The 25,874-nt window shown below is 46.4% G+C and overlaps 1 protein-coding gene across 1 annotated transcript in view; it reads left to right on the forward strand.

The window, feature by feature from the left end:
- Positions 1 to 25,874, forward strand: part of PDE4DIP (phosphodiesterase 4D interacting protein) — a 1,524,691-nt gene that overhangs the window by 208,104 nt on the left and 1,290,713 nt on the right. Inside the window, exon 3 of the mRNA XM_078686955.1 lies at positions 7,733 to 7,856. Within this exon, the coding sequence (XP_078543081.1) occupies positions 7,733 to 7,856 (124 nt within the window). The remainder of the gene's footprint in view (positions 1 to 7,732; positions 7,857 to 25,874) is intronic.

Raw genomic sequence — 25,874 nt, forward strand, 5'->3', positions numbered from 1 at the left:
ATACTCAGTTTTCCTTTGTCCGCCCTGGCACAGGGCTTGGGGGAACCTGTCCCAATTGGTTCTGGGGGGTGTTGAAGCACTTTTTGTACAGTGCTCACACCCTCCTTTGTCAGATGGGGGCTTGGTCCTTAGACACACCACAAGGGGCGGAACCAGCATTCACCTAGGCAGGCACAGACCTATTCAGGGTCAGGGGACTACTCCTCTCACTACTCCAAAAACAGATCTCCCATTCAGCCTAGCGCTGACTCACCCTGCCCTCCCTGGAGCCAAACACACCTCCCCAGCCTATGTCACTACAGAGCCATACATGCAATCGACAGCAGGTTGGCAGACACATAACACACAGAAATGCCAACTTCTAAAAGTGGCATTTCTAAAATAGTGATAATAAATCTGTGCACACCATTGTCTAGCATTTATCATTATTATTACAAACATACCAAACTTGACCACGCTGCGTCTCTCGTAACAGGAATTACCACTGAAACACTTATCAGGGAAAACCCAATTCATTCCTATGGGAGGGCAGTCCCACAGCAGTGAGAAACCAAAATGGCTGTTTGTCACTATCAGGACATGTCCCACACTTAAGGTAAATGTCGTACCTTTTCCCTAGAATGTACCCTGCCCATAGGGCTAGCTAGGGCCTACCTTAGGGGTGACTGACATGTAGTAAAAGGGGGTCACAGACATGGTACACACTTTAGGTGCCACGTCACAGCGGCAGTAAAACTGCGCGCACAGGCCCTGCAATGGCAGAGGCCTGAGACAGGTTTGAAAGGCTACTTTGGTGGGTGGAGCAATCAGCGCTGCAAGGCCACCAGTAGCATTTGATTTACCAGCCCCGGGTATATGAGATACCACTTTACAAGGGACTGACAGGTAAATTAAATATGCCAAACAGGTGTAGACCAATCCTTACCACATTTAACACAGAGAGCACACACACTTTACACTGAACAGCAGTGCTAAAGTGCCCAGAGTCCTAAAACCACCAACACCATGTCAGAAAAAATGCTAGGAGAAAAGCAAAAAGTTTAGGGATGACCCTGCAAAAAGGGCGAAGTCCAACAGAGATCCACTTGTAAATCGAGTTTGTCTGAATGATAGTTTAATGTGGATACTGTAGATTGCAGAGTTGCAAGAGTTGAGGCCAGGGGGCGGTGGGCTCTATCATGGCTTACGTGTGTGTCAGCAAACCTGTTAAAATCTGTCTTAAAAAGTATAAATCCAGAAATGAACGGTTGTTGGGCTCTCCATGCTTGGTGTTGGGGTGGATGTGATGAAGCAAAGGTGGAGACATTGTTAGAGATAATAATTGAATGTTTCCTGACGGGATCCTAGTTCATTGCGCTGCTTCAGGGCTGACAGTGTTCTTGTTTTCAAACGGTTCAGTATTATTACTTTTTGGGTTAGTTTTGTGTTGCAGGAGAGGCCTTCGGTTAATGGGAGACTTGTTGCTTGAGATAGTGATTGAAAAGGAGTTTAATTCCTTGTTGGGCTGTGAAGATGATAACTGATAATTGATTTAATCACCGACTTGGAGGTTGATCGTATCCTAAAACTTGCTGCCGTGGAATATTCATCCACTTTAGGAGGGCTATCAAGGTGAGGGCAGATGCCCTGCTTATCGGTCTGCTCATGAATCACAACCTGTACTTTGATTGGCACATGGTCTCCTCATTCCAAGTTTCTTAAAATGATCTCTATTTGTAATCTTTTGTGCCCCGGCTACCAACTTGTCACGCATACTTCCTTGGTCTTTTAGTAGATCATGTAAAGTTGAGAATTATGCCTCTATTAAGCAATCCAAGGATGAAAGTCCTGCTCTGAGTGCTGGATTAAGGGGGCTAAATACCCAGTAATTGGGCAGTGTTGCAGAGAAGTTGGAGATAGTGTTGCCACTCCCGAGTCGTTGGGCGCTTTAATAGTCTCTTTGTTCAGCCTTTTGCGATTTTTAGTTGCTTTAGTTTAGGTGTAGTTTTATCTTCCCTATTTGACGCCTGTGAGGAGATTCTTTTTCTTCTAATGCACACTAGGGCTGATTTGCAGCTTACAGGCAGAGATATGCCCTTGACTCTGACCCAATAGGGCACAGTTGGACCTGCCTGTTAACTTTAGTGCCCCCTTGGTGGGACTTCTGCAGGTCTTGGCAGGCCTGCTGGTTAGAGGGGAGACCAAATGCGTTGAGAGAGAAATAAATATTGTAGGCAGGTGGAGCATGGTCTGGACAGGTGATCGGCGCAGATGCAATACCGCAGCTCCAAGGCTCCAGAACACAGACGCTCCTTTCTGCAAAGATACATTCCACACTGAAAAAAAGAAGCACGCACACATTCTCTAATATTATACTCAGGTAAAGAATTACAAAAATGAGTTCATGTGCTCCCACGCGCTCCTCCTCTAAGCATAGCATCACTAACTTGGAATGCTTTATGGCACTCTCTGGCCTGTAGGAGAGGATGAACAGAGAATTCAGGACAGATAGGTTGTGATTAAAATCTGATCGAGACTCTTAGGGGCATATTATCAAGGACAGGCGATACATTATCGCCGCTTTTATCGGCAGGAAACTGCCGATAAAGCGGCGATAATGGCCTTGATAATATGCTCTATGAATTCCAATCGAAGCCCATGTTAGATGTGAACACATCTAACATGGGCTTCGATTGGAATTCATAGAGCATATTATCAAGGCCATTATCGCCGCTTTATCGGCAGTTTCCTGCCGATAAAAGCGGCGATAATGTATCGCCTGTCCTTGATAATATGCCCCTTAGTGCGTTCGATCTGAGAGGCGCTCTGAGACACACATGTCCTTTTGCAATGTATTGTTTTTGGTGAACCGGAACAAGCTTTGGTTGGGAGAGGACCAGGGGCATTTTATGTCAAGATTTCAGCCACTGCATTCGCCGGATTAAACCAGAACATGTTTTCCCACAGTACTTCACACCACTCTTCTGTCGTTTCTAGGCACAGAAAGTAACCAGTGTTACCATAAGCCAAATTAACGGGACCCATACATGATGGTAGTCACAACAATCACCGCACAGAGAAATGAATGGGCATAGAGAACAGGACATGATCACATGACTCTGATCTTGCACTAAGACAGCAAACGTGTTTATACATTGAAAGAATACAAGTCCCCCATAGACCTAACATATACCCCTCACAAATTGCCAAGTCACCAATAATAAATGTTGAAAGGGACAAAGGCTGGGTAGCCTAACCACATCATCCACTGTGGCAGCAATAGCTGCAATGCTCGAGAATACCTGGTGCTTAAGGACGGCAGTTGCTCCGGTTCAATAGGGCTTGGGGGGAGGGCAGACCAGTGGGAGCCCTGCCCCTCCTGGGGGGTTTTGGAGGGGGGGGGCAGCCAGAGCCCAATTGGGCTTGTTGTGCTGCCTTGGGCTAGGGTTGGGCTGCCTTGGGCTAGTGTTGGGCTGGTTTTGGGCTGGGGTGTATTTAGCCAGCCACCTTAGGTCACTGCCCACCATTTCGGTGGTAGGGACACGACGGTCAGCTGGGGGACACAGTAGTAGGAGCTTTTTTGTCCAACCCGCCCTCCCTAATCTGTAATGGGGGCTTCAAGAAAGGGAATGGGGGTAGAAGGCCATTAGGTTTTGAGGTAAGAATTTGGGTAGTTTTGTTGGGAACAGGTGCATCGGTGGGGGAAGCATGTATTTTGGTTGTTGCTTGAAGCAGGTGCTGGTGTGGCTAACGATGGTCTTTATTGGGGCATTTTTCCTGGGTACTAGTTGGTACAGCAGTTTACAGTTACAGTTTATAGTTTGGGAAGGTCACTCCGGGAGCACGCAGGAAGGGGAAGTAGCATAGGAAGGGTACATAGATAGTTAGGTGAAGAAAGGTTAAGAAGTTGCAAGTTTGAGGGTTTATAAATGTTTGCAGGGGGACAACTTTAGGGGATGGGGAGGAGGGTAAGGTAGGAGGAAAATATTTAGTGAGCTTTAGTTTTGTCTTCAATAAAGCAGCCTTTTTCACACCAACAAGCTAGTCTGTGGTCTGTGCTGCACCCCTCTTTGGCCCAAACTTTCAATTAGAGCAGCGTGGTGTTTTTTATGAAGCATCACCACAATGTTTTCCTGCCTTTCTGCACATGTTGTTCCTCCATATACTGCCTATAGATGAAATGAGGGGCATCAGCACGATCTAGGGCTGGCTGTGCCTGCAGAAAACACATTATCTGCCCAGTGAATAATTGCCTGGCTCTGCTTACAGATATCCAGTACCCGCGCAGGTAATCAATCAATCAATCAAAGACATTTATAGAGCGCACTACCTACCCATTGGGTCTCGAGGCGCTTGGGGGGGGGGGCGGGGCCGCTACTGCTCGAACAGCCATGTCTTGAGCTTCTTCCTGAAGGCGAGGTGGTCCTGGGTCAGGCGCAGGTTGGCCGGGAGGGAGTTCCAGGTCTTGGCGGCCAGGTAGGAGAAGGACCTTCCTCCTGTGGTGGCTCTGCGGATGCGTGGGACGGCGGCGAGGGCGTGGCTGGCAGATCGGAGGTGGCGTTTGGGAGCGTAGAAGTTGATGCAGTTGTTGAGGTAGCTCGGGCCTTGATCGTGGAGAGCTTTGTGTGCGTGGGTAAGGAGGCAGAAGGTGATTCTCTTGTTGACCGGGAGCCAGTGCAGGTCTCTTAGGTGTCCGGAGATGTGGCTGTGTCGTGGGATGTCGAGGATGAGTCTGGCTGAGGCGTTCTGGATGCGCTGAAGTCTCTTCTGGATCTTGGCGGTGGTTCCGGCGTAGAGTGCGTTGCCGTAGTCCAGTCGGCTGGTGACGAGGGCCTGGGTGACGGTCTTCCTGGTCTCTGTGGGGATCCACCAGAAGATCTTCCGAAGCATGCGTAGGATGTTGAAGCATGATGAGGAGACGGCGTTGACTTGTCTGGTCATGGAGAGGGAGGAGTCCAGGATGAAGCCCAGGTTGCGTGCGTGGTCCGTCGGTTTGGGTGCGGTGCCCAGGGCGGGGGGCCACCAGGAGTCGTCCCAGGCGGAGGGCGAGGAGCCCAGGATGAGGACCTCCGTCTTGTCTGAGTTCAGTTTCAGTCGGCTGGTCGTCATCCACTCGGCTACCTCTTTCATCCCTTCGTGCAGGTTGGCTCTGGCGGCGGCGGGGTCGTTGGTCAGGGAGAGGATCAGCTGGGTGTCGTCGGCGTAGGAGATTATGTTGAGGTTGTGATGGCGTGCGATGGCCGCAAGGGGGCTCATGTAGACGTTGAAGAGAGTAGGGCTCAGCGAGGATCCTTGGGGGACGCCGCAGATGACTTCGGTGGCCTCTGACTTGTACGGTGGTAGGCGGACTCTTTGTGTTCTTCCGTCGAGGAAGGAGACGATCCATTCCAGTGCCTTTTCCTGGATTCCGACGTTGCTGAGGCGCTGCACTAGGGTGCGGTGGCAGACGGTGTCGAAGGCCGCGGAGAGGTCTAGGAGGATGAGGGCCGCTGTTTCTCCGTTGTCCATCAGGGCTCGGATGTCGTCAGTGGCGGCGATGAGGGCGGTCTCGGTGCTGTGGTTGGCACGGAATCCGGACTGCGATGGGTCGAGGGATCCATTCATCTCGAGGAAGGCGGCCAGCTGTTTGTTGACGGTCTTTTCGATGACTTTGGCTGGAAACGGGAGTAGAGAGATGGGGCGGTAATTCTTTAGTTCGGTGGGGTCTGCTGTAGGTTTCTTGAGTAGAGCGCTGAGTTCGGCGTGCTTCCAGCTCTCGGGGAAGGTGGCGGTTTCGAATGAGGTGTTGATGATGTCCCGCAGGTGGGGTGCGATGACAGCGTCGGCTTTGTTGAAGACGTGGTGAGGGCAGGGGTCGGTCGGAGATCCGGAGTGGATGGAGTTCATCATGTGGACGGTGTCTTCGATGTTGACCGGGGTCCAGGCGCGAAGGGTGGCGGTGGGTGGTGTTGCCGCGGTCGTGGCGTGTGTCGGTTGCGTGCTGAAGCTGTTGTGTATGAGATACGCTGTGCAGAGGCAGGCAGCAAGCATTGCTGTGGCACACGTAGGCTTTCCAGAAGCAACGGCGCCGGTCTGGCTGGCTGCACACATCGTGCACATGACTACTGGGGAGGCGGGCGCTACAACTGTATGCACCATGGGGCAGGCCGTTCTGTCTCGCTGCATTTCACTCTGCACACGGGTGAAAGCTTGAATTAAGTAACAGTCACATCGCGGCTAATCACAGGTGCGTGCCAAGCCAGACTAACATGGCTCTATGAATCCGTGCTTTGTAGCACTGTCTGAAAGAGATGCTTCAGCCACCATTCCACTCTACACTATGAAGCTCAGCAGGCATAACAATGCCAATTGCACTTGAGCAGTAACAAAACAGTGAAAGTACAACAAAATGAAACAAACACTGTTGTTCAATTCAATATGGAATCACAACCGGGTGCCATCCCTAAACCAGGGAAATTGTGCATCGGCGGCCACCACAATTGTGAAAGTGAAAGCACGCATGGCACGCTAAAAATAAAAATAACAAAAAAAATAATTTCACGTATGTGAAAGGGCGAAAAGCAAAGTGGCTGCAGCTGAAGTCATGATGCTCCGAAACAGGAAAAAGGAGTACTCCGGAACAAGAAAGGAAGAATAAAAGTGGAAGGTAACTGTAGTTGTTGGAGCTGCTCTAAAAAGAAAACGGAAGTGACATATCGCTGCTTGAACCATTGAGCGAACAGCAAAGAGCAGCAACTGTGGAGTGAACCAATGGGAAGGCAGCAGGTGGGACACAAGTCCTTAATACGTTTTTTCCCCCCACTACTGGTTATCCTGACAGCGCATGCGCTGTCTAGGCTTGACCTAAAAAAGACAGAAAAAAAGGCGGAACAAGGCATGGCAAAATGAGGCCGGGCAAGCAGAACGGTGGACTGAAGCGGTCGCACCGACTCGCAAGCCCCACAGACCTCACGCCGGCTGCCTCCCCAAGATCGGGCGGAGCGGCAGCTCTAGCCTACGATGTTGCTGCCTACCTGCCCACGCCTCACTTCACCATCTGCCTAGTCCATGGAGAAGCAGTTTTGATGCTGTACTGGTGGGGAAGGCTGCAGCCTGCAGGCTACAGGTTCCAGGTGGTATTGGAGCTGATTTCTGATTTTGGAGCCTCCAGAAACATCACTTGTCGCTCACTCCCCTGCCTGCTTCTGTACGCCCTGTGGTGTTTGGGCCTCAGGCCCACATGGTAGCAAAAGGATGGACACAGACACTCCATAGGGTGGTGTGATAACTGGCCCAGGGCACGTGCGCCCGGTCCCTTTTATTGACAGGTCACCTGACTGGTGACTCCTGTGGTGGGTGGGTGTAGAGTGTAGTAGAACACTAGAATGTATCCAGCCGGATACTACACGCCCCATGCTCCGCGCACCTTGTCACTTGCGGCAACCTTTCTGTATGTAGAGTGTGCTTTGAATGCAAAATGTTCGCCATGAATGGTGCAAGCACCATTGCAGATCAAATCTAAAAAATCAGAGTAAGCTATATTGCCTGGTGATTTTTGCACTGCGTGTATTCTCCGCTGCCCCCCCCTGTTTTCTCTCCTATTATATATTGGTTATGGGTAAGGTACTTTTTACTGATGCAGTATTTATTTAATTCTACTTATTTGTCATTTTGCTATTCTCTATAAGATTGTTACATTACATGATTGTTAGGACTCTTCGGCCTGTGTCTATCATTACACCTAATCTCTATTGACATGCTTGATGTGTTCTAGTGTGGCAGCAGATCACTCCAGCCGTCACAACGATGCTGAACTGCTTTGCCATTTTGAGACGAGGCAGCAGCAGACGGAGCACTCCCAGGAGTTCCTGGAAGATAAAATCCAGCGTTTGCAAGAGGTGAGATGTTGTAAAAGTGTATTGAGCACTCTTTGCTAGATAACATGTGTATTTGTAGAGCACAACACTCCCACCCCATGGGGTCTTTTGCCACTATTGAGAGAGATAACACATGTTTAATATTACCAAACTCAATCCTATTCAACAGGGTCGGATTGGGATCACAATTTGGCCCAGGCACTGACGAAAAAAGTGGCCCACATTTGCGGGGCGTTGCCCACATTCGCAGGGTGTGGCCCACATTCGCAAGTGTGCCCTTTCATGAAACACACAAGAAATGTAAGAGGGAGGATATTGTTCTTGGGAAGGACACAGGGCCAAGGTGACAATGTCCTCCAAGCTGAGAACCTGAAAAACAGCCAGACCCCTTTCTATTGCCAAATTATTCCCAGATCTCCAGCGCAGGTGCATCAAAAACAGCAAGGCCCCTCTCTCTTAAAAACATATCCCCCTGCCCTCCAGCGCAGGAGCATCTGAAAACAGCGAGGCCCCTTTCTATTACAAAATTATTTCTCAGTCCTCCTGCGCAGGAGCACCTGAAAAACAGCGAGGCCCATTTCTCTTAAAAAAATATTCCCCAGCCCTCCAGCGCAGGAGCACCTAAAAACAGTGAGGCCCCATTCTCTTAAAAAATTATTCCCCAGCTTTCCAGCGCTGGAGCAGCTGAAATCAGCGGGCCCCTTTCTATTAAAAGAATATTCCCCAGCCTCCAGCGCAGGAGCACCAGAAAAACAGCGAGGCCCCTTTCTCTTAAAAAATTATTTCCCAGCCCTCCAGTACAGAAGCACCTGAAAAACAGCGAGGCCCCAGCTATTTGTAATTTACTCAGCCCTCCCCAGCCCTTCACTGCCTCAGGGCAATGGCGTGGCCAGACAGGGGTTAAAGCAAAAACACAGCTTCTGGGCCATCCATAGGGGTTGGGGGGAGGCTAAGGTGAAGATGGTGTGAGTTCCCCATGTCACCTGGCCCCCATAGTGAGACCCATTCTTCCTCGCCCACTATGCCCTGAATTAGAAGAGCTGTGGGCGAGGACTAATGCAAGCACTGTTTCTGGGCTGCGTGGGCCCCAGGGGGGCCGAGGTAAAAATGGCTCATAGGCCTGAGCAACTCCTGGCCCCCTGGGAGGCCGATTCTGGCACACTATCACCCCTCCCCAGCCCACCATCAGCATGATTGCTTGGCAGGGCAGGGGGTTAAGGAGAGGCCACGGCTGATCATCGCTGTACGGCCGGCCGCACAGCGAAGCTGGTTTCCTCTCCCTGTCTGTGATCTCTGTAGACTGGTAAAAGGGGAAAAAACCGGCCCACAGAGTTCACTGAGACACCGGCCCTTCATCCCATGACCGTGTGCCCGCAGTGCCAATCCGCCCCTGCTATTCAATCCGATGGATAACCGGCTGAATGGACACATTCAAACCTGTCACCATGGGACCAAACACTGATCCCTGAAGCAGATTGAACCACAAGACCTCCTCTCATTAGAGAGTTTCAAACATACTGACAAACAAAAATTATATTTGCTGTGATCAAACAACATTACATGATTGTTGCATTGCTCGCTTGGGGCAATTGACATTTATGCACTGATCGGTGGATACAAATGTATTTTAAGAGTTGATTCCTCAATGCAAATGCTGGTGCAAAATAACTCTCGCTGATGCAATTCACCCAAATACACCTGTAGTCCACCGCTTACGGGAATTTTTGAGATATCATCCTTCGATTTCCAGTTTCTCTTTTCCATACGACATCTGTAAGTAAGTGACTTTTTCTAAAGCAGAGTCTGTGAATTAAAATGCAATCCCGCCTCTTTTTTCCCTCATGTAGGCCTTTGTTAGGCCATCCCATGTAAGACTCCCCTCTGAATCGGCAGCTCCCGTACTTCATGCTAACATTATTTGAGCTACAGGCAATAGCACTATGTCAACACAACCTGCCATCCTCCCAAGGAGAATACTTCCAGTCCCTATACAATTAATACTAGTAAAACTGTTATTTATAGCGCTAGAAAAAGCTTCAAAACCAAGCGTTTTCTATTTTTTAGTTAAAAATAGTGTCTGTGAATCTAAATTAAGTTTAACATGAAGATGTGCAGGGCCACTGGAATTTGGGTCGGATTGGGACAGTAAAGATGCCCAAGCACCAACACAAAAATGGCCCCCGTTAGTGAATTAGAAAGAGAAATAAGTGGCCATATTTGCAAACTGAGGTTAAGTCCGGAGACGTGCTGTATAATTATTTTGCAAAGTATGGAAGACTGCATAGATGTGAGTTTGCTGCAGGCCATGTTCGTTTTATTACCAGGTACACCAACAATAAAATCGGCCCAGCCGACCATAAAATAGCCCCACAAACAGACAAAACATCGGCCCACACTGAGACCTCTCAGACCAGCCCACCAGGCACTGCCTGATTGGAATATATGACGTTAATCCGCGGGTGAATACCCTGCATACCATTACTCCGCATTTTTCATAACGCAAGTGCGTTTACTCCGACATAGCATAACCCCGCAAATATTTACTCCACATATGCCTTTACCACGCATGCCATTACAACGCAAAGGCATGCGTGGTGAAGGCATATACTTTGTAAAAGTACTTTATAAAAAAAATATATATATATATTTATTTTATTTAAAAAACATTTTTTTCTTTTAAATTGTATTATATATATATATATTTATACATATATTAATATTAAATATATATATATTTTTATGTATTTTTAATTTTTTATTTTAATTACCCTTTACACCCTAATAACTAATCCCACCCTGGTCCCTTTAAATACCCTTGCACCCTATAATCATAACCCACCCTTACTCCTTAAAATACCCAACACCCTTAAACACTAACCCATCCTGACCCTAAAAATACACCTGCACCCCAAAACCCAAAACTATCCCTAAACCCTAAAAATACCCCTGTACCCCAAAACCCAAACCTAGCCCTGAATCCTAAAAATACCCCTGTTCCCCAAAACCCAAACCTAGCCCTGAACCCTAAAAATGCCCCTGTACCCCAAAACCCAAACCTAGCCCTGACCTCCAAAACTGCCCCTGTACCCCAAAACCCAAACCTAGCCCTGAACCCTAAAAATACCCCTGTACCCCAAAACCCAAACCTAGCCCTGAACCCTAAAAATACCCCTGTACCCCAAAACCCAAACCTAGCCCTGAACTCTAAAAATACCCCTGTACCCCTGTAGCAGGGATTCTGCTCACACACAGAACTGTGCATAGAGACTTGGAACCTCAGTGAATTAGGGTGTACCAAAACTCACCTTGGTAGCCAAAGTCCCCTACCAGACTAGCAATCAGTGTCTCATTGGTTCTTCCATACCCCAATGATTAGACAACCCAGAACATGGAACTTAGGATACCTCAGTCAATGTGGAACACATGAACACTCTTTTGTTATACTCTCATACCAGTCCAAAACGGGGAGTAAATGAAGACACGTGCAAGTTTGAAATATTTATTTCTAATGCCGTGTTCCCAGGCGCAGTATCTTAGCTAATACAAGCAGACATATTATAAGCAACAAGATTATCAGCATAGTTACTATTCCATAAAATACAAAAGGAGAAAGCATGTTAAAATTCTAAATGGAAATAGGCTAGATTACACCTAGATCTCACCCTCCCTTGCTAGTAGGTTATTTTATATCTACAGAAGGTCTCTTGGGTTTACAAGGGCGGCCCCATACCTCTGGTCCTAGTAGAAATGGATCACATCATATTCTACACCCGCTCTCTGCATGCGAATGTTCTCCAAAGTGTGTTTGCATGCCTGCACAGTGCATTATTAAACACGCCAAAATCAGAGGTGGCCACAGCTGCATATATGTTATGTTTAGAACGTGCGCTGATCAGACCGAACAACAACCACTGTGTTGAAATAACCTTTAAGGCCTCGGCACTCACTGTTCAGACAAAGCTTACCAAGCAAAGCTGCTACTATAGGAAAACATATTATTCTCGTGTGAAGTCTGCTAGACTCTAAACATTTGTAATAATGTGTGCCGTGTGCAAAAGGCAGCAGAAAGGAAAATTGACGTTTAAACTTCTAATAAGATCATGCTAACTTAACACAGTGTAAATGCAAGGCACATCCCCATGACACCCTCCCTTGATCCGAGCACGGATAAGACAAAGGGCAAATTTGGAAAGCAGAGTTCAAGAACAACTGTCAGAAACAATTGCCACAGGGAAAAAACGGGAACAAAAAAAAACATAATTTGAATGTATTTCAAATCAAGTAATTCTAGCCATGGACACAATGAAGTCAATAGGTCGGGGCAGAAAAAAAATGAAACTGAGAAAAAAATATCCGATTTCCAACTTGTGACCTCGGTCATGGAAGAGAGAGAAGGGATGACACAACTCAATCCAATATTGTATATGCAAAATATGTAGCAACACGCTCTAATAGGAAGTCACTGTTCTCATCCGAAAACATGTCAGCCATCCAATTTAGCAAAGGGAAAGAACATACATGGTCCACAATTACCAGAGCCTCTAGCACCATCATAGGGCAACTCGGTGTATCCTCAATGTAGCTGCGTGCCAAGAAATCTTGCGCCGCTGCGAAAAAACATCCCAACGTCCCAGGACTCCATCCATCGTTGTAAAGGCCATAATCCCTCCGCCAGAGCAAAGCAATTCAGGGGCTCATAAACTGATTATAATCCGCATCGGGAGACACGTATTGCAGAGACACAGATCCAGGGCCCAGTCGAAATCACAACTCAGGCAATGAAAGACAGGCTGAACGCATTTAAAGAGGAAAATCTAAATGATAATCCATAAGCCGCACTCAATGTAGCAAGAGGCAGCGCTCCATAAAATTCAAGCATTCGGCCGCGAAGCAGCAGCAGTTGTGACAGATCTTCTCACAACACAGGACGTGCATCTATTTTGAAATAAACAAAACAGCAGAAGTACGCCTGTAGCCAGAGCCAGCATTAAGGGAAATCCACCAAACCGGCTGGAAAAATCAAATGAAAAAATGCCGGGAACACACCAAATATAGTTTGAAAAGAAAACACAAGGCCACTGCTCACAACTTTAAAGAAGTGAGCCAGCCCTGTGGTGGAGGATGCATTAAAGATAGTGTGAATTAATTCACTGCAATGCAAGGGCAAATATGTATTTAATAAAGCATGCGCTTCTGTGCGGGTGTTTGCCACACGAAGGACAAATGTTTCACGAGCAGATGTGAGAGCGACTTCTTTCTGGGACAATAGAGCTCTTAAACGACTCATCTTGTTGAACTCTGCTTTCAAGGTCGGAATCGTCAGCCAGATGGAAACTCAAGTCCCCATGCGGAGGAGGAAACATCACATTTTTACAGCAAACCACACGTTCACTGACAGTAACCACGTAAGGAATTCCTGTCACCATCCCACAACAATCTTCATTATTTAAAAGTAAATAACTCCCGTTTGCCAGTAATGTGAATGTTGGTATGATAGCAGGTGCTTGTGAACCTTTCAAAATACAGGCTAAATTTGGCTTGTTCTGGTTACAAGAGCCATGCAATTGGATATTCCTACACATTAATGAGTGATCTGGTGTTGTAGTGCAATCCCCACAAGTCAAGTAAACCTCTTTTCCCTCCCTAAGGCATCTATGGGTAAATGGTAGCAACTAAGCTTCATGGAGATAAGCGGTGCCCAGAGGTTCATATCTGCCAATCGCATAGTACTTCATACAGGCTTCGAATTTGAAAAGGGGAAAAGGTAGAGTTATTAACCCGTAGATAAGCAATGTTGCCGAATTGGTCTCAGCCACAGAAAATGGTAACGGTTCTAACTTTTCAATTTGTAACATAGAAACAATTGCATCTTTCATTGACATAAAACGTTGCTTTTCAGTCAAATTAAATGGGGCAAATAATGATGACATATTCATGTGGAGAACTGTGGCTCAATGGTTAGAGCGGCAGACCCTGATGCAGAGATCTAGCCTGGGACCAGGGTTCAATTCCCTGCCTTGGTGGGTCTTGGGCTCAAAAATTCCACGGACCTGATAATTCTCGCCTCGGTGCCTATTCCAATCATAGAGTCCCACTCTGCAACTCTGGGCAATAGCTTGCTTAATCTCCACAATGGCCCCCACAACGCTAAGGATACCTGGTTTCCACCTTGGGGGTGCCCAGGAGTGGCCACCTCACAGGGAAAAACAGGATGGGTTCCACAGAGGTATTCGTACAAGAGCCTTGCGGGTGAGTAGTGCACTATACAAGTATCAATTTACATTTACATGTAGTGCCATGGCACTTTTCCAGCTTTCAATGTTTGTAAGGTTCATGCAAACTGCATAATAGAACGCAATTCATTTTGACCATGGTACAAAACAGACACTTCATCTTGCACAGTATCAGCAACAGACGACACAATATTATCTAACGTGTAAATGCGGGAAGAAAGCGTGTTAATGCTGTTATCTACAACTGCTAGCACTTTTTCTAAATTTGCTTGATCTATAGCTCTAATGCGGGAAGCCGCCTCAATTTGGGACAGTTTCCAAACTTCGTTGTAAATAGCATATATCCATCTTTTAGATCTGCCGGAAGCCGGGCCTTTCACAAAATCATTCAGATCAACATCGTCTGTCAATTTAGATAAATGCAGCTTAACTGATGCCAAAGTGGAATGTTTGAGCCAACTCTGACATAATTTGCCTACAGAATAGGTAGTCACAGAATGGCTACTTTCAAAACAGGGATCCACCCTGACCTGTGTGTAGCCTGGAGCTAAACCCAGAAAACGATGCTGGCATGAATCAGCATTTCTGTGCCACAGCAACCAACCCTTAGGATCCAAACTGGATATGCTAAAGGAAAAATTCAATAACAGAGTCTGCAATTCTCTGATGGAAAACTTAATATTATTATTCCAACCGGAATATTCTTCTAATTCAGGAAAGGAAGGAGCATTTAATTTTTTTGTAGTAGCCAATTCAAAGCAAGTAGTTTGTGAAATTGTAGAATTCAAAAACAACATATGGTTTGGGATGAGGCATGCACGATGCAAAGCCTCAGCGCCTTGCACTTGCCAACTTTTAGAACCCAAACAGATTTAAGATCAATAGTATCTTTCCACAACTCGTAGCCTTCAACGGCCAATTGGTCTAAAAAGGACTTTGAATACAATAAATTTGTGTGGGTAAGTCTAACCTTGGAAGTGGACTTCTCTGTCATTTTAAAATAAAATGCATTAGGATTTGACTGATTAAAATTAGTAAAATAAGAGAACCTCTTTAACAAAGAAGCAGAACTGCCTACTACAGGAGCGGGACAATCTTCCCACTGGGTATAATTAACAGTATTCCTCCTGGTATTTGCTTTATGCAGGTAGTGATTGCCAAAATGTTGATAACAAAACAAATCACCATAATTTGCGGAATCTAGATACAAATCTTCAGCATCAAAGGCAGCATAATATTTCAAATCAGAAAACAAAGCTTCTACGGCCCGAACATCCCAATCATCAGAATGTATATTTTGTTTAATTACATCCTCCATAGAAACTCTTAGGACATTCGGGACATTTATAACCTCAGTGGGCCCATGGATTTGAAATCTAATAGCATCCCACACAATCCCATCTAAGACGGGCCAAGCAGTGATATTAACAAAAGCCTGGTCCCTCTTCAATCTGTGTGATGAGGAATGGGGATCCAATGTTCCATTAATATGTTGAATGCATGTTCTTTCTTCAACATAGTGTCCGTTGACAAGGCGGAAAAAATACAGCTCAAATCCAATAGACATGAACAGTTAAATCGAAAAAAGCACCAACCAAATCTAGGTCCAAGGAGGAATCAAAAAATGTTTTTTAAACAGTGTTGCAAGAACAGAAATATTGGAAGGGGTCTTCGATGTGTGAGAGTCAGTGTCAAATGAAGATCTGGATTCTGTAGCCAAACAAGTTTGCAAATCAGGCATCGATAAGTCAGTGAGGTAAGTATATTCAGTCTCATCAAGGTGAGCACCAGGTAGTGAACTCAATAAAGGACTTGAAACTGCAGGCATCTCGAGGGCAACATCAGGCCTGGGGTTAGGAGCCGGGGCCAAAACAGAATTTCTTCAAATCGATGGACATGAGACTGCCGGAGTCATACTAAGAAGAATTGGCCACTCTGTGTAATTTGACATTTTCAATGGAGATATACCTTTTATCTTTACGACATGGAAGTGGTGGTAAAATGACTGTCCTTGTGCCCTTCACGCCAAGCACTGGAACTGGAGCTTGATATGAGGGACCAGATTCTTTCTTGTTTTCGATCTTCTCTCGAACCAGTTCTCCAACTTGGGGTAGCCAGCTAACTACCGGAATCTGCAACGCAGCTTCAGATGTAGAGGGTAAGTTTTCCTTTACAAGACTGTCTCTCGTCTTTTGTAGATCCTGTAAAACATTGCAATGTTCATCTACGTCAAAGGAGGCAGCAACTGCCGCCGGGTCTAGACCATCAAGGTCCGGGGCAAACATCTTGATACCAAAGAGCATCTCGTATAGGGGCTACCCACCAAGAGACCTTCTAGGGAGATTATTACGGGCATGTTGCACGCTATTGAGGTGGACCAGCCAGTTCCTGCCAGTGCCTATAACTCTAGCTGTCAAAGACTGCTTTAAAACTCGGTTCATTCATTCCACAACACTATTACCCTCAGGTCTGTATGGAGACAAAAACTTGACTTGGACCCCCAACAAAGCCATGGCATCCTTATACGCCTTAGAGGTGAAAGCAGGACCCTGATCCGAATGGAAGGTGCCACAGGCAAAAATCCCTACAAAGATACGCAAGTCTCTTATGACAGTTCGTGAATCAGCGCTGCGGTGTGGCTAAACCCACACAAAGCGTGTGCATGAATCAACTGCTACTAAGATGTATTTATACGCAGTATCAGAAGAAAAAGGACCGCAGTGATCTAAGTAAACACAACCAAGTGGCTTATTAGAAATGTAAAACTGTGTCTTGGGCGGACGTGCAGCAGTTGAAGGTTTAATCTGCTGGCAAATGTCATATTGAAGGACATAATCACAAGTCTGTTTGTACAGTTCCCGCCACCAGAAACGTTGTTGTAACTGAGATACAGTAGCTGAAACGCCGCATGCACAGACGCAACACCTTCATGGGCAGCTGTAATCAGTGTGGACCTGCGGTCCACGTTGGGAATTAACCTCTCACCAACGTCCGGTATTTTCACGTCAGCAACTTTATCAGGACTTAAGTGGTATGAATACTTTGAAGGGAACCCCTGAAAATATTAACTTCCCTTCTTAGTTGCGGCTACAGCCGCTAGGATATCATCATCAATCTTACTCTTGCAACGTGTAACTGCTGCAACCCAATAAGTCGATCCTGCTGATTTTGCGGCCTAATCGGCCAGAAAATTGCCAACAGCGTGAACTCACACGCGGTGATGATCGAGAGTGTGAATTACATACACGAGTGGCAACTGCTCTTTAAACTCAGCCACTCGAACCCAGATCATTTTATGTTTTATCGTGCTACCTTTGGAATCCCGAAAATCATTCTACATCCAAAAGAACAGGTTCTCTTTGTAAGACTGAACACAGTAGTAAGAATCACTCACAATAAGAGTCGCCACACTGGGATCAGCGTACTCCAATGCAAGCATCAGAGCACGGAGCTCTGCCAATTGTGCGGTACAGTCCCCTAAAGTCTGCGTGTGCACGACTTTGGACTTGAATTCATCATTCACCATGGTACATACCACAATGGCGCGAGCTGAGACGTATGCGTGCTTAGACCCATGCGCAACTTGCGCTGAACCATCAGTGTATATGATACAATGGAAATCCTCCAGAGGTTGCATAGTCAATGGCGCAGGATGAACAAATTCATACTGCAAAAACTCTTGTGACTGTAAGGAGGCATCAAAAATAAACGTGACATCCGGAGATGTCAAAGATGCTGCCCATTGTATCCACCTTGGGTGCAAAGCTTTAGAATTTGGTACACTGGCCTTTGTCACTGCCTCTAGTTCAGGATACGGGGTAACAACCAACATGCGTTTTCCCTGCGACAGTGCACGTTCCTTAAGAATCGCCATTTGCACTGCTGTCAAAACTTTATCCACATTGGAAATCCGCATTTCTGACGAAGTGTACAAGTGTGACTTGTAAGCAATAGGTGCTGTGTCTCCTTCGTTAAAAGAAAGGTAAGTGAAACCCACCACCCCAGGGATGATTCTAATCACCAGGTTGGCGTGGTTATCGCGAGTCAATAAGAATTTAGATTCTAGAAGATCAGCCTGCAAAGATTGAAAAATGGCTGAATGTTCAGGCAGCCAGCACGATTTGGTGAAAGTAGGTTGTATCAAAGCATACAAAGGCTTGATACGCTGGGCATATTCGGGAATGTAAGTATGCCCGAAATTGAAAAATCCAAGCAAGGACTGTAATTTTTTCAGAGTTGTCGGAGCTCGCAGCTGTGCGCATTTCTCCAAGAAGTGAGGAGCCAATCCTCGACCTTCATTGTTGAGCTCGTAGCCCAGGAACAACACTGTGTACTCTGCAATGTGAGACTTTGCAAAGTTGAATTTGTAACCGAAGTCCGCAAAGTTACAAAATATGAGATCAACGCGACACAGATGCGCCCAAATTTCGCCGTCTGTGAGATAAATGTCATCCTCATACGAACACGCATCTGGGTCAACTCTCTCAAAGAGAGAGACGATACGGGCAGCAAACACACCTGGACTATTCTTATAGCCCATAGCCAGGCGTTTGAATTGGCGTTGTTTGCCGCCACATGTAAAACTGGTCCATTGGGAACTTAGACCATCCAAATTGTGGGCAAAAAAAACGTTGGATATGTCAAGTGTGGTTTTAAACCGTTTTCGCACAAGACGATCCACTAGAGCAGGGCCGTGGGTATTCTGTACTGCACAGGTACGGCAAAGCGAGTTCAAATGCCGGTAATCAAATACCAAACGGTACGAACCGTCTGGCTTGGTCACAGTAAAGAGTGGTTTATTCATCTGTGACACGCAAGTTTCAATTACACCTTGATATTCCAATTGTTCAAGGATTTCTGCAACGGAAGCCTTAGCTTCACGTCGGATGGGATATTGAGGTTGAGGCTGTGGCATCGACCGTAAGGGAATCTCGTGTTGTGGGGAAAATGTATCCCAACCACAGTGCGTACTGTACAGAGCCGGCGCAAGGGCTTTAGCCCACTCTTCTGCAAAATTCAGCGCATGCTCCTTCGAGACAGGGTGCGTGAAACTAGGGAGTACACCTCCTCCCCTCTCGGAGCTGCGAGACCAAAAGGTGGGGGCCAGTCAGCCTCCGCTAACAAAATGTCATAGGTAGTTGTAAGATTTTCCCAAAATGCCCCTTTTATGGTACGTTTTATGTCACCTTCAATTAAAATGACTATTTCATAAAGTCTATCAGGGGGAGCTACTCTGGTATCAGCTGTCTCTACAACAACATATTGGTCAGTCGCTGTCACGTTCAGTAGTGGACGCAGGGCCTCTCGCACTATGGTAATCTCCGCCGTCCTGTCCAACAACGTCAGCGCCCATGTCTGATTCCGAAGCTGCGTTCTCACTATCTGTGGCATATCTCGCTGTTAAAGCGGCAACTTTCTTTTTCTGAAACTGGGGTATTTTCTGTGAAGAATCGTCCTGCTTGCCTTTTCCGTCTTTTGGGCGGGGCTGGTTGCGACTCTGCTGGCCACCCCGACCTCTGCTGCCGCCTCCACCACCGGACGATGAGGCCGATGTGTCCTGGAAAGAACGAGGGGAGCGTTGATCAGGAACCTGAAATCTATCAGGCGACTTAATCGTAGTGCGGTCGCGCAAATCATAAAAGCGCTCAGTAGACCCAGGCACCAGTGATGGGGGACGGGACTCCTGTTTCTGTTGCTGTTTCCCCAGTTTTTTATTTCTGTTCCAATTTTTCTTTGGAGCTGTTGGTTGAACGTCTGTTTCAGACTTCGCACCCTGAGTTTGCTTCTTATCTTTAGTAGTAAAGGGTTTGACACGGATGTATGTCGTTACCGCACATACTTTTACAATGCATGCCTTTACCACGCAACTTTTACAACGCAAGTCGTTACAACGACTTGCGTTGGGGGGCGCTGGATAGTGAATAGTTTAATTTACTATTCCAACTCCAGTCCCCGTGGATAGTAGGGAAGGTTTTGTATAGTAAATTCAAATATTACCTATCCTAGAGCGCCCCCCAGCGCAAGTCATTGTAACGATTTACGTTGTAGAAGTTGCGTGGTAAAGGTAGTGCGTGGTAAAAGTTGCGTTGTAAACGCTGTTTACCGCTTGACACCTAAACTATTGCGGCCAATGGTTTTACACGCAGCCATAATAATTCTCGTTAATTGTCGGGGTTTGTCAGCATCAGGGACATCGCGTAAGGCATTAGCCACTTGAAAGTTCACCGCATCTCCCTTGACATTAGAAAGGACGAGATCGGCTACTACATCAAACGTGCCAACGAGTCTCATTCCCAATTCAACCGCAGCCACAGGTCCGTGTTCGTCCTGAACACGCTTAATGACCGTTGGAAGGACAGCCATTGATAGACTGCCGAAGCACCTCGTGTACACAGCTGCAAAAATCCTACCCCATGACTCACAGTCACCGGCTTCTTGTACCAAATCCTTGGGTAAACTAATTGGAAGAATCCTGTGTTTTTCTACGGGACTCGAATTAGGAAAAACTGCCTCCAGCTGGTCAAATTTCTCTGCAAGCCAAAAAGGCATATCATCCTTGTCTTGGGGACGCTTGCCCATTACTGCATTGACCATCATGGGACTAAGCTGCATTCCGCTCGGTCCAGCTAGAAGGGCTGCAACACCAGGGGCCCGCCCTGGAAATTGCGGATAATATATTGAACTAGGACGCGAATGACACTAATAGAAGAGTCATATAGGGTCCGTAACTCAGCAACGGGGACTTGCCCCGCATGAGGATGCAGAGTGAATCCAGCCAAAACTGGCCAAGAAGCACCTGGAATGGACAAAGGACCCAATCTAGCTGCCGTTACACTGTGGGGAAGGGCTTCATCAAACCAAACACGGTGCTGCCATGCAGAAATCGGAATCTCCTGTATCCTATAAGGGACATATTCCCTGGGCACAGCTGTGTGAGTGTAAGTGTGAAAAACCTGCGTAGCCGCTTCTACTGCAGGAAACGTCACCCAAGAGTAGAATATCTCAAACGGGTAAGCAACCTCAGCACTTACGACCACAATTACTGCCATGCCCTCCAAACCAACATTGTATGCTTGCAAATGATTGCGAACCGCAATGCGACTATGTTGCGGTGTAACAATGTCAGCCATAGTGACACAGAGAAGAAAATGCCACAATGTAAAACTTAGTAGCACAACGGGTAGTAATTTGAAAGGAAAAGATTCACGCTTGAAAAGACCTATGTAACTATAGGTAGGTTTGTCCGACGCTACTATTATCTGGAAACAATAGCGAAGGGGTTAAGTACTGAATGAAGTACTACTCAAGTGTCATGTAATAAGACCACCAACGTAAGGGCCCCATGTAGCTGGGATTCTGCTCATACACAGAACTGTGCATAGAGACTTGGAACCTCAGTGAATTAGAGTGTACCAAAACTCACCTTAGTAGCCAAAATCCCCTACCAGACTAGAAATCAGTGTCTCATTGGTTCTTCCATACCCCCAATGATTAGACAACCCAGAACATGGAACTTAGAATACCTCAGGCAATGTGGAACACATTGACACTCTTTCTTTATACTCTCATACCAGTCCAAAATGGGGAGTAAATGAAGACACGTGCAAGTTTGAAATATTTATTTCTAATGCCATGTTCTCCAGCGCAGTATCCTAGCTAATACAAGCAGACATATTATAAGCAACAAGATTATCAGCATAGTTACTATTCCATAAAATACAAAAGGAGAAAGCATGTTAAAATTCTAAATGGAAATAGGCTAGATTGCACCTAAATCTCACCCTCCCTTGCTAGTAGGTTATTTTATATCTACAGAAGATCTCTTGGGTTTACAAGGGCCACCCCATACCTCTGGTCCTAGTAGAAATGGATCACATCATTTTCTACACCAGCTCTCTGCATGCAAATGTTCTCCAAAGTGTGTTTGCATGCCTGCGCAGTGCATTATTAAAAGCGCCAAAATCAGAGGTGGCCACAGCTGCATATACGTTATGTCTAGAACGTGCGCTGATCAGACCGAACAACAACCACTGTGCTGAAATAACCTTGAAGGCATCGGCACTCACTGTTCAGACAAAGCTTACCAAGCAATGCTGCACTATCGGAAAACATAATATTCTCGTGTGAAGCAAAATAGTATGCTAGACTCTAAACATTTGTAATAATGCGTGCCGTGTGCAAAAGGCAGCAGAAAGGAAAAATGACGTTTAAACTTCTAATAAGCTCATACTAACTTAACACAGTGTAAATGCAAGGTGCATCCCCATGACACCCCAAAACCCAAACCTAGCCCTGAACCCTAAAAATACCCCTGTACCCCAAAACCAAAACCTAGCCCTGAATTCCAAAAATACCCCTGTACCCCAAAACCCAAACCTATCCCTGAACCATAAAAATACCTCTGTACCCCAAAGCCAAAACCTATCCCTGAACCCTAAAAATACCCCTGAACCCCAAAACCCAAACCTATCCCTGTACCCTAAAAATACCCCTGTACCCCAAAACCTAAACCTATCCCTGAACCCTAAAAATACCCCTGTACCCCAAAACCCAAACCTAGCCCTGAACCCTAAAAATACCCCAATACCCCAAAACCCAAACCTATCCCTGAACCCTTAAAATACCCAATCACCCCAAAACATATACCTCAGAACCCCAAAACATATACCCCTATACCCATACTTACCTTATCCTAACATATTAAAAAAAAACATGCTTTTACCATTCATGCATTTACAACGAATTTCATTGTAAATGTATGCGTGGTAAAAGCATATAAAAGGTAATACCATGCGTTATAATGGCATTGCGGAGTCATGGTAGATTCGTAATAAAAGTATGCGGAGTGATGGTATGCGGGAAGAAAGATTCGGGATAATGGATGTTTACCGCCTGATTCCCCTATAGGCCAGTCAAACCCTGACTGGGATTATGGAACTCTAGGACAGCTTATTTATGGGTTTGTATCACTTGTTGCATAATCCACCATCTCCGCCTTGCTGTAGAATTCAAGTCGTTTGGCCGGTTGTCTTGGGCCAGCCAAACAGTCATGTGTACTTTAGATGTTCTCCACCCAGGCTGCATTACAGCCTTGATGGAGAACATGACCAGGCTTCCATTCCGTTTGAGCACCGAACCCCCGATGCTCAGACCAATACCAATGATGCATTGCAGCGTTGTGATTAGTTTAGGGGAGCCTGGGTGCTTCATGTTCTCACAGAAGCCAGGAAGTGGTCAAAAAGGACAGAGGAGAAGGGGCGGCTGTCCAGCCAGCCATCCAGCAGGTAAGTGTTGTTGTTTTGTCTTTTAAACTCACCCCCTCCCCCCTTTCCCCTTCCCTACCCCACTGCTGCTTCACGGGAGCAGGCACTACTGCGCTAAACCCCAGGGACATCATTCACGGCTGCACGGCGATACAGGGATTTTCTTCAACAGGGACGCAAGCCTGCATGCAGAGTAATCTCCACATGCTCCCTTGACATGAGACAGAAACAGGAGCATTGTGTTTAAATGATACAATATACAAGCTCATGATGCAGCCACTCTCGCCAACATGATGGAATAGTATTGGGCAGTACACCTACGTTATATTTCAGAGTGGGTGGTCCATGAGAGCAAAAATTCATGGCTACATCAGGACCGAGTGATGGTATGCAGGTCACTTTGGGACCTGGCTTGGCTCCCCAAACACACCAGCCCCAAGAACGCATACTTAGCAATGCCCATGAGGACTGTCCAGGATATTCGGGACCACGTAACAGTCTAGAGGTGATTTAACACTATTCCCTCGCCTAATACTCCTCTGGCATGCAACCCAGACTTTTCACCAGCTCTCAACCCCAAAGCCTTCTCTGAGTCACCCACAGAAACTGTAGAACTCTGAATGACTTCTTTAAAAGCCCCAATATCAAATCTTTTGAGCATGGTAAGCAGGAGTATCATCTCTTGGAGCCCACCCGCCTTCAATACAGCCAACTATGTCACTGCGCACTACATGGCAAGCTCCACTGTGGCAACACAGGACTGATCTCAAGAAGTTATACCACTATCCAAGAATCTAAGTTGTGTTCCTGATATCCATATCAAGCTTGATGGGAGAACGATCTGGGACAAATAATCTCAGACAAACGGTGGGAATGTCTCTGGAGGGTGATCCTTAAAATGTACAGAAGCATCCCCCACAGAAAAACAGCCCTGAAAGGCATGTTTCAGTGGTATCTGAGACCTGCTAGGCTTTTCCACGCCGTCCCTATATCTCCCATGGCATGCTGGTGCTGTTACCAAGCTACGGGCATGTTCCTTCATATTTGGTGGTCTCACGCCTTAATCCAAACATACTGGGAAGAGATTCTGGGGTACATGAAATGCACTCTGGGATAACCCAACCAGGCTGATTCTGCTACTATGATCCTAGGGCTGGGTCCCCCGAGCCTTGAAAGAATGACCCACATGGACTGGTTAGTGATCTCACTCATGCCCGGAGCCACAAATCAACTATATTCTCTTTTCTGGAAGAAGACTGAATCCCCTCCTAGAGCATGATGGTTCCAGAGACCTTGGAAAAAATTGTCTATGGAATACATGACCCATGTTCTGGGATCAGGTGGGAATAGGCCTAGATCTCTCCCTAGTTGTTCTTTATTATTATTATTTGCGAGATATGTAGCACACACTGCTACACCAAGGGATTACCTGGCGCAAGGCAGAAGCAGATAGGCAGTCCCGGGACCGATCACTTAAATAGCCAAGTTTTCAGGTTTTTGCGAAAAGCTAGTAGGGAGTTGCAGTTCCTGAGACCAGCCGGCAGAGAGCTCCACAGTTGGGACCTAAATAGGCAAAAGAGCAGCCCTTCATGCGAGCCAGATGAAATCTAGGTATAGAAAACATTGCTGGGGTCAAAGATCTCAATGTGCGAGTAGGTGAGTAAGGAGTAACCAGCTCCTGAATGTATCGAGGTGCTAAGCCATGTTTGGCCTTGAAAATATAGTGCAGAGCCTTAAACTTGATATGCTTAGATACTGAGTCCGTGAAGTTCCTCAAGAAGAGGAGTAACAGATGTTTTCCGAGGTAGATGAAAGAGCAGCCCAGCCGCAGCATTTTGAACCATCTGCAAACGTAGTATCGAGGTCTTATCAACCCCCAGGTACAGCACATTGCCGTAGTCCAGTCTGGATAGGGAATTAACCACTGAATTGTTTTTTTTGCCATTTGAGGGTTGAGAAGCAGATGGCAGTGACCTTAGTTATCTGTGGTTTCAGTGAGAGTTTGCCATCAATAATGAAACCCAGACTTTTGGCAATAGTGGACGGGGTGGGCAGAGGCCCTAAGGAGCCCGGCCAGTGTCTGGGACCCCAGAGGGCATCACTGTTACCCAGGACCAAAACCTCCATCTTATCACCATTGAATCAAAGCGCATTCTTATTAATCCATGATGAGGTGTTCCCGAAACCCAGATTCAGCAAAGATGTGTCATGGTGCCGAGCCGATGATAAAGACAAGATGATCTGTCTGTCATTGGTGTATGAGAAAATGGTAAGCCCACATTTCTCTATTATGTCTGCTAATGTTTGGACGTAGATGTTAAAAAGCATGGGGCTCAAAATAGAACCATGTGGAACACTATAGATCAAGGCTAGAGGCTTGAATCTTGCGTTGGCGGAGGAGACCTGAAAGGAGCGGTTACTCAGGAAAGAGACAAGCCAGCTCAGGGCCGAACCTTCGACGCCTAAGGACTCAAGTCTGCCAAACAAGATGGCATGAGACACAGTGTGGAAGGCTGCTCTTAGATCAAGCAGAATGAGTGCAG

This window comes from Lissotriton helveticus, chromosome 1_1, assembly GCF_964261635.1.
Source record: "Lissotriton helveticus chromosome 1_1, aLisHel1.1, whole genome shotgun sequence".
In the NCBI taxonomy this organism is placed as follows: Eukaryota; Metazoa; Chordata; class Amphibia; order Caudata; family Salamandridae; genus Lissotriton; species Lissotriton helveticus.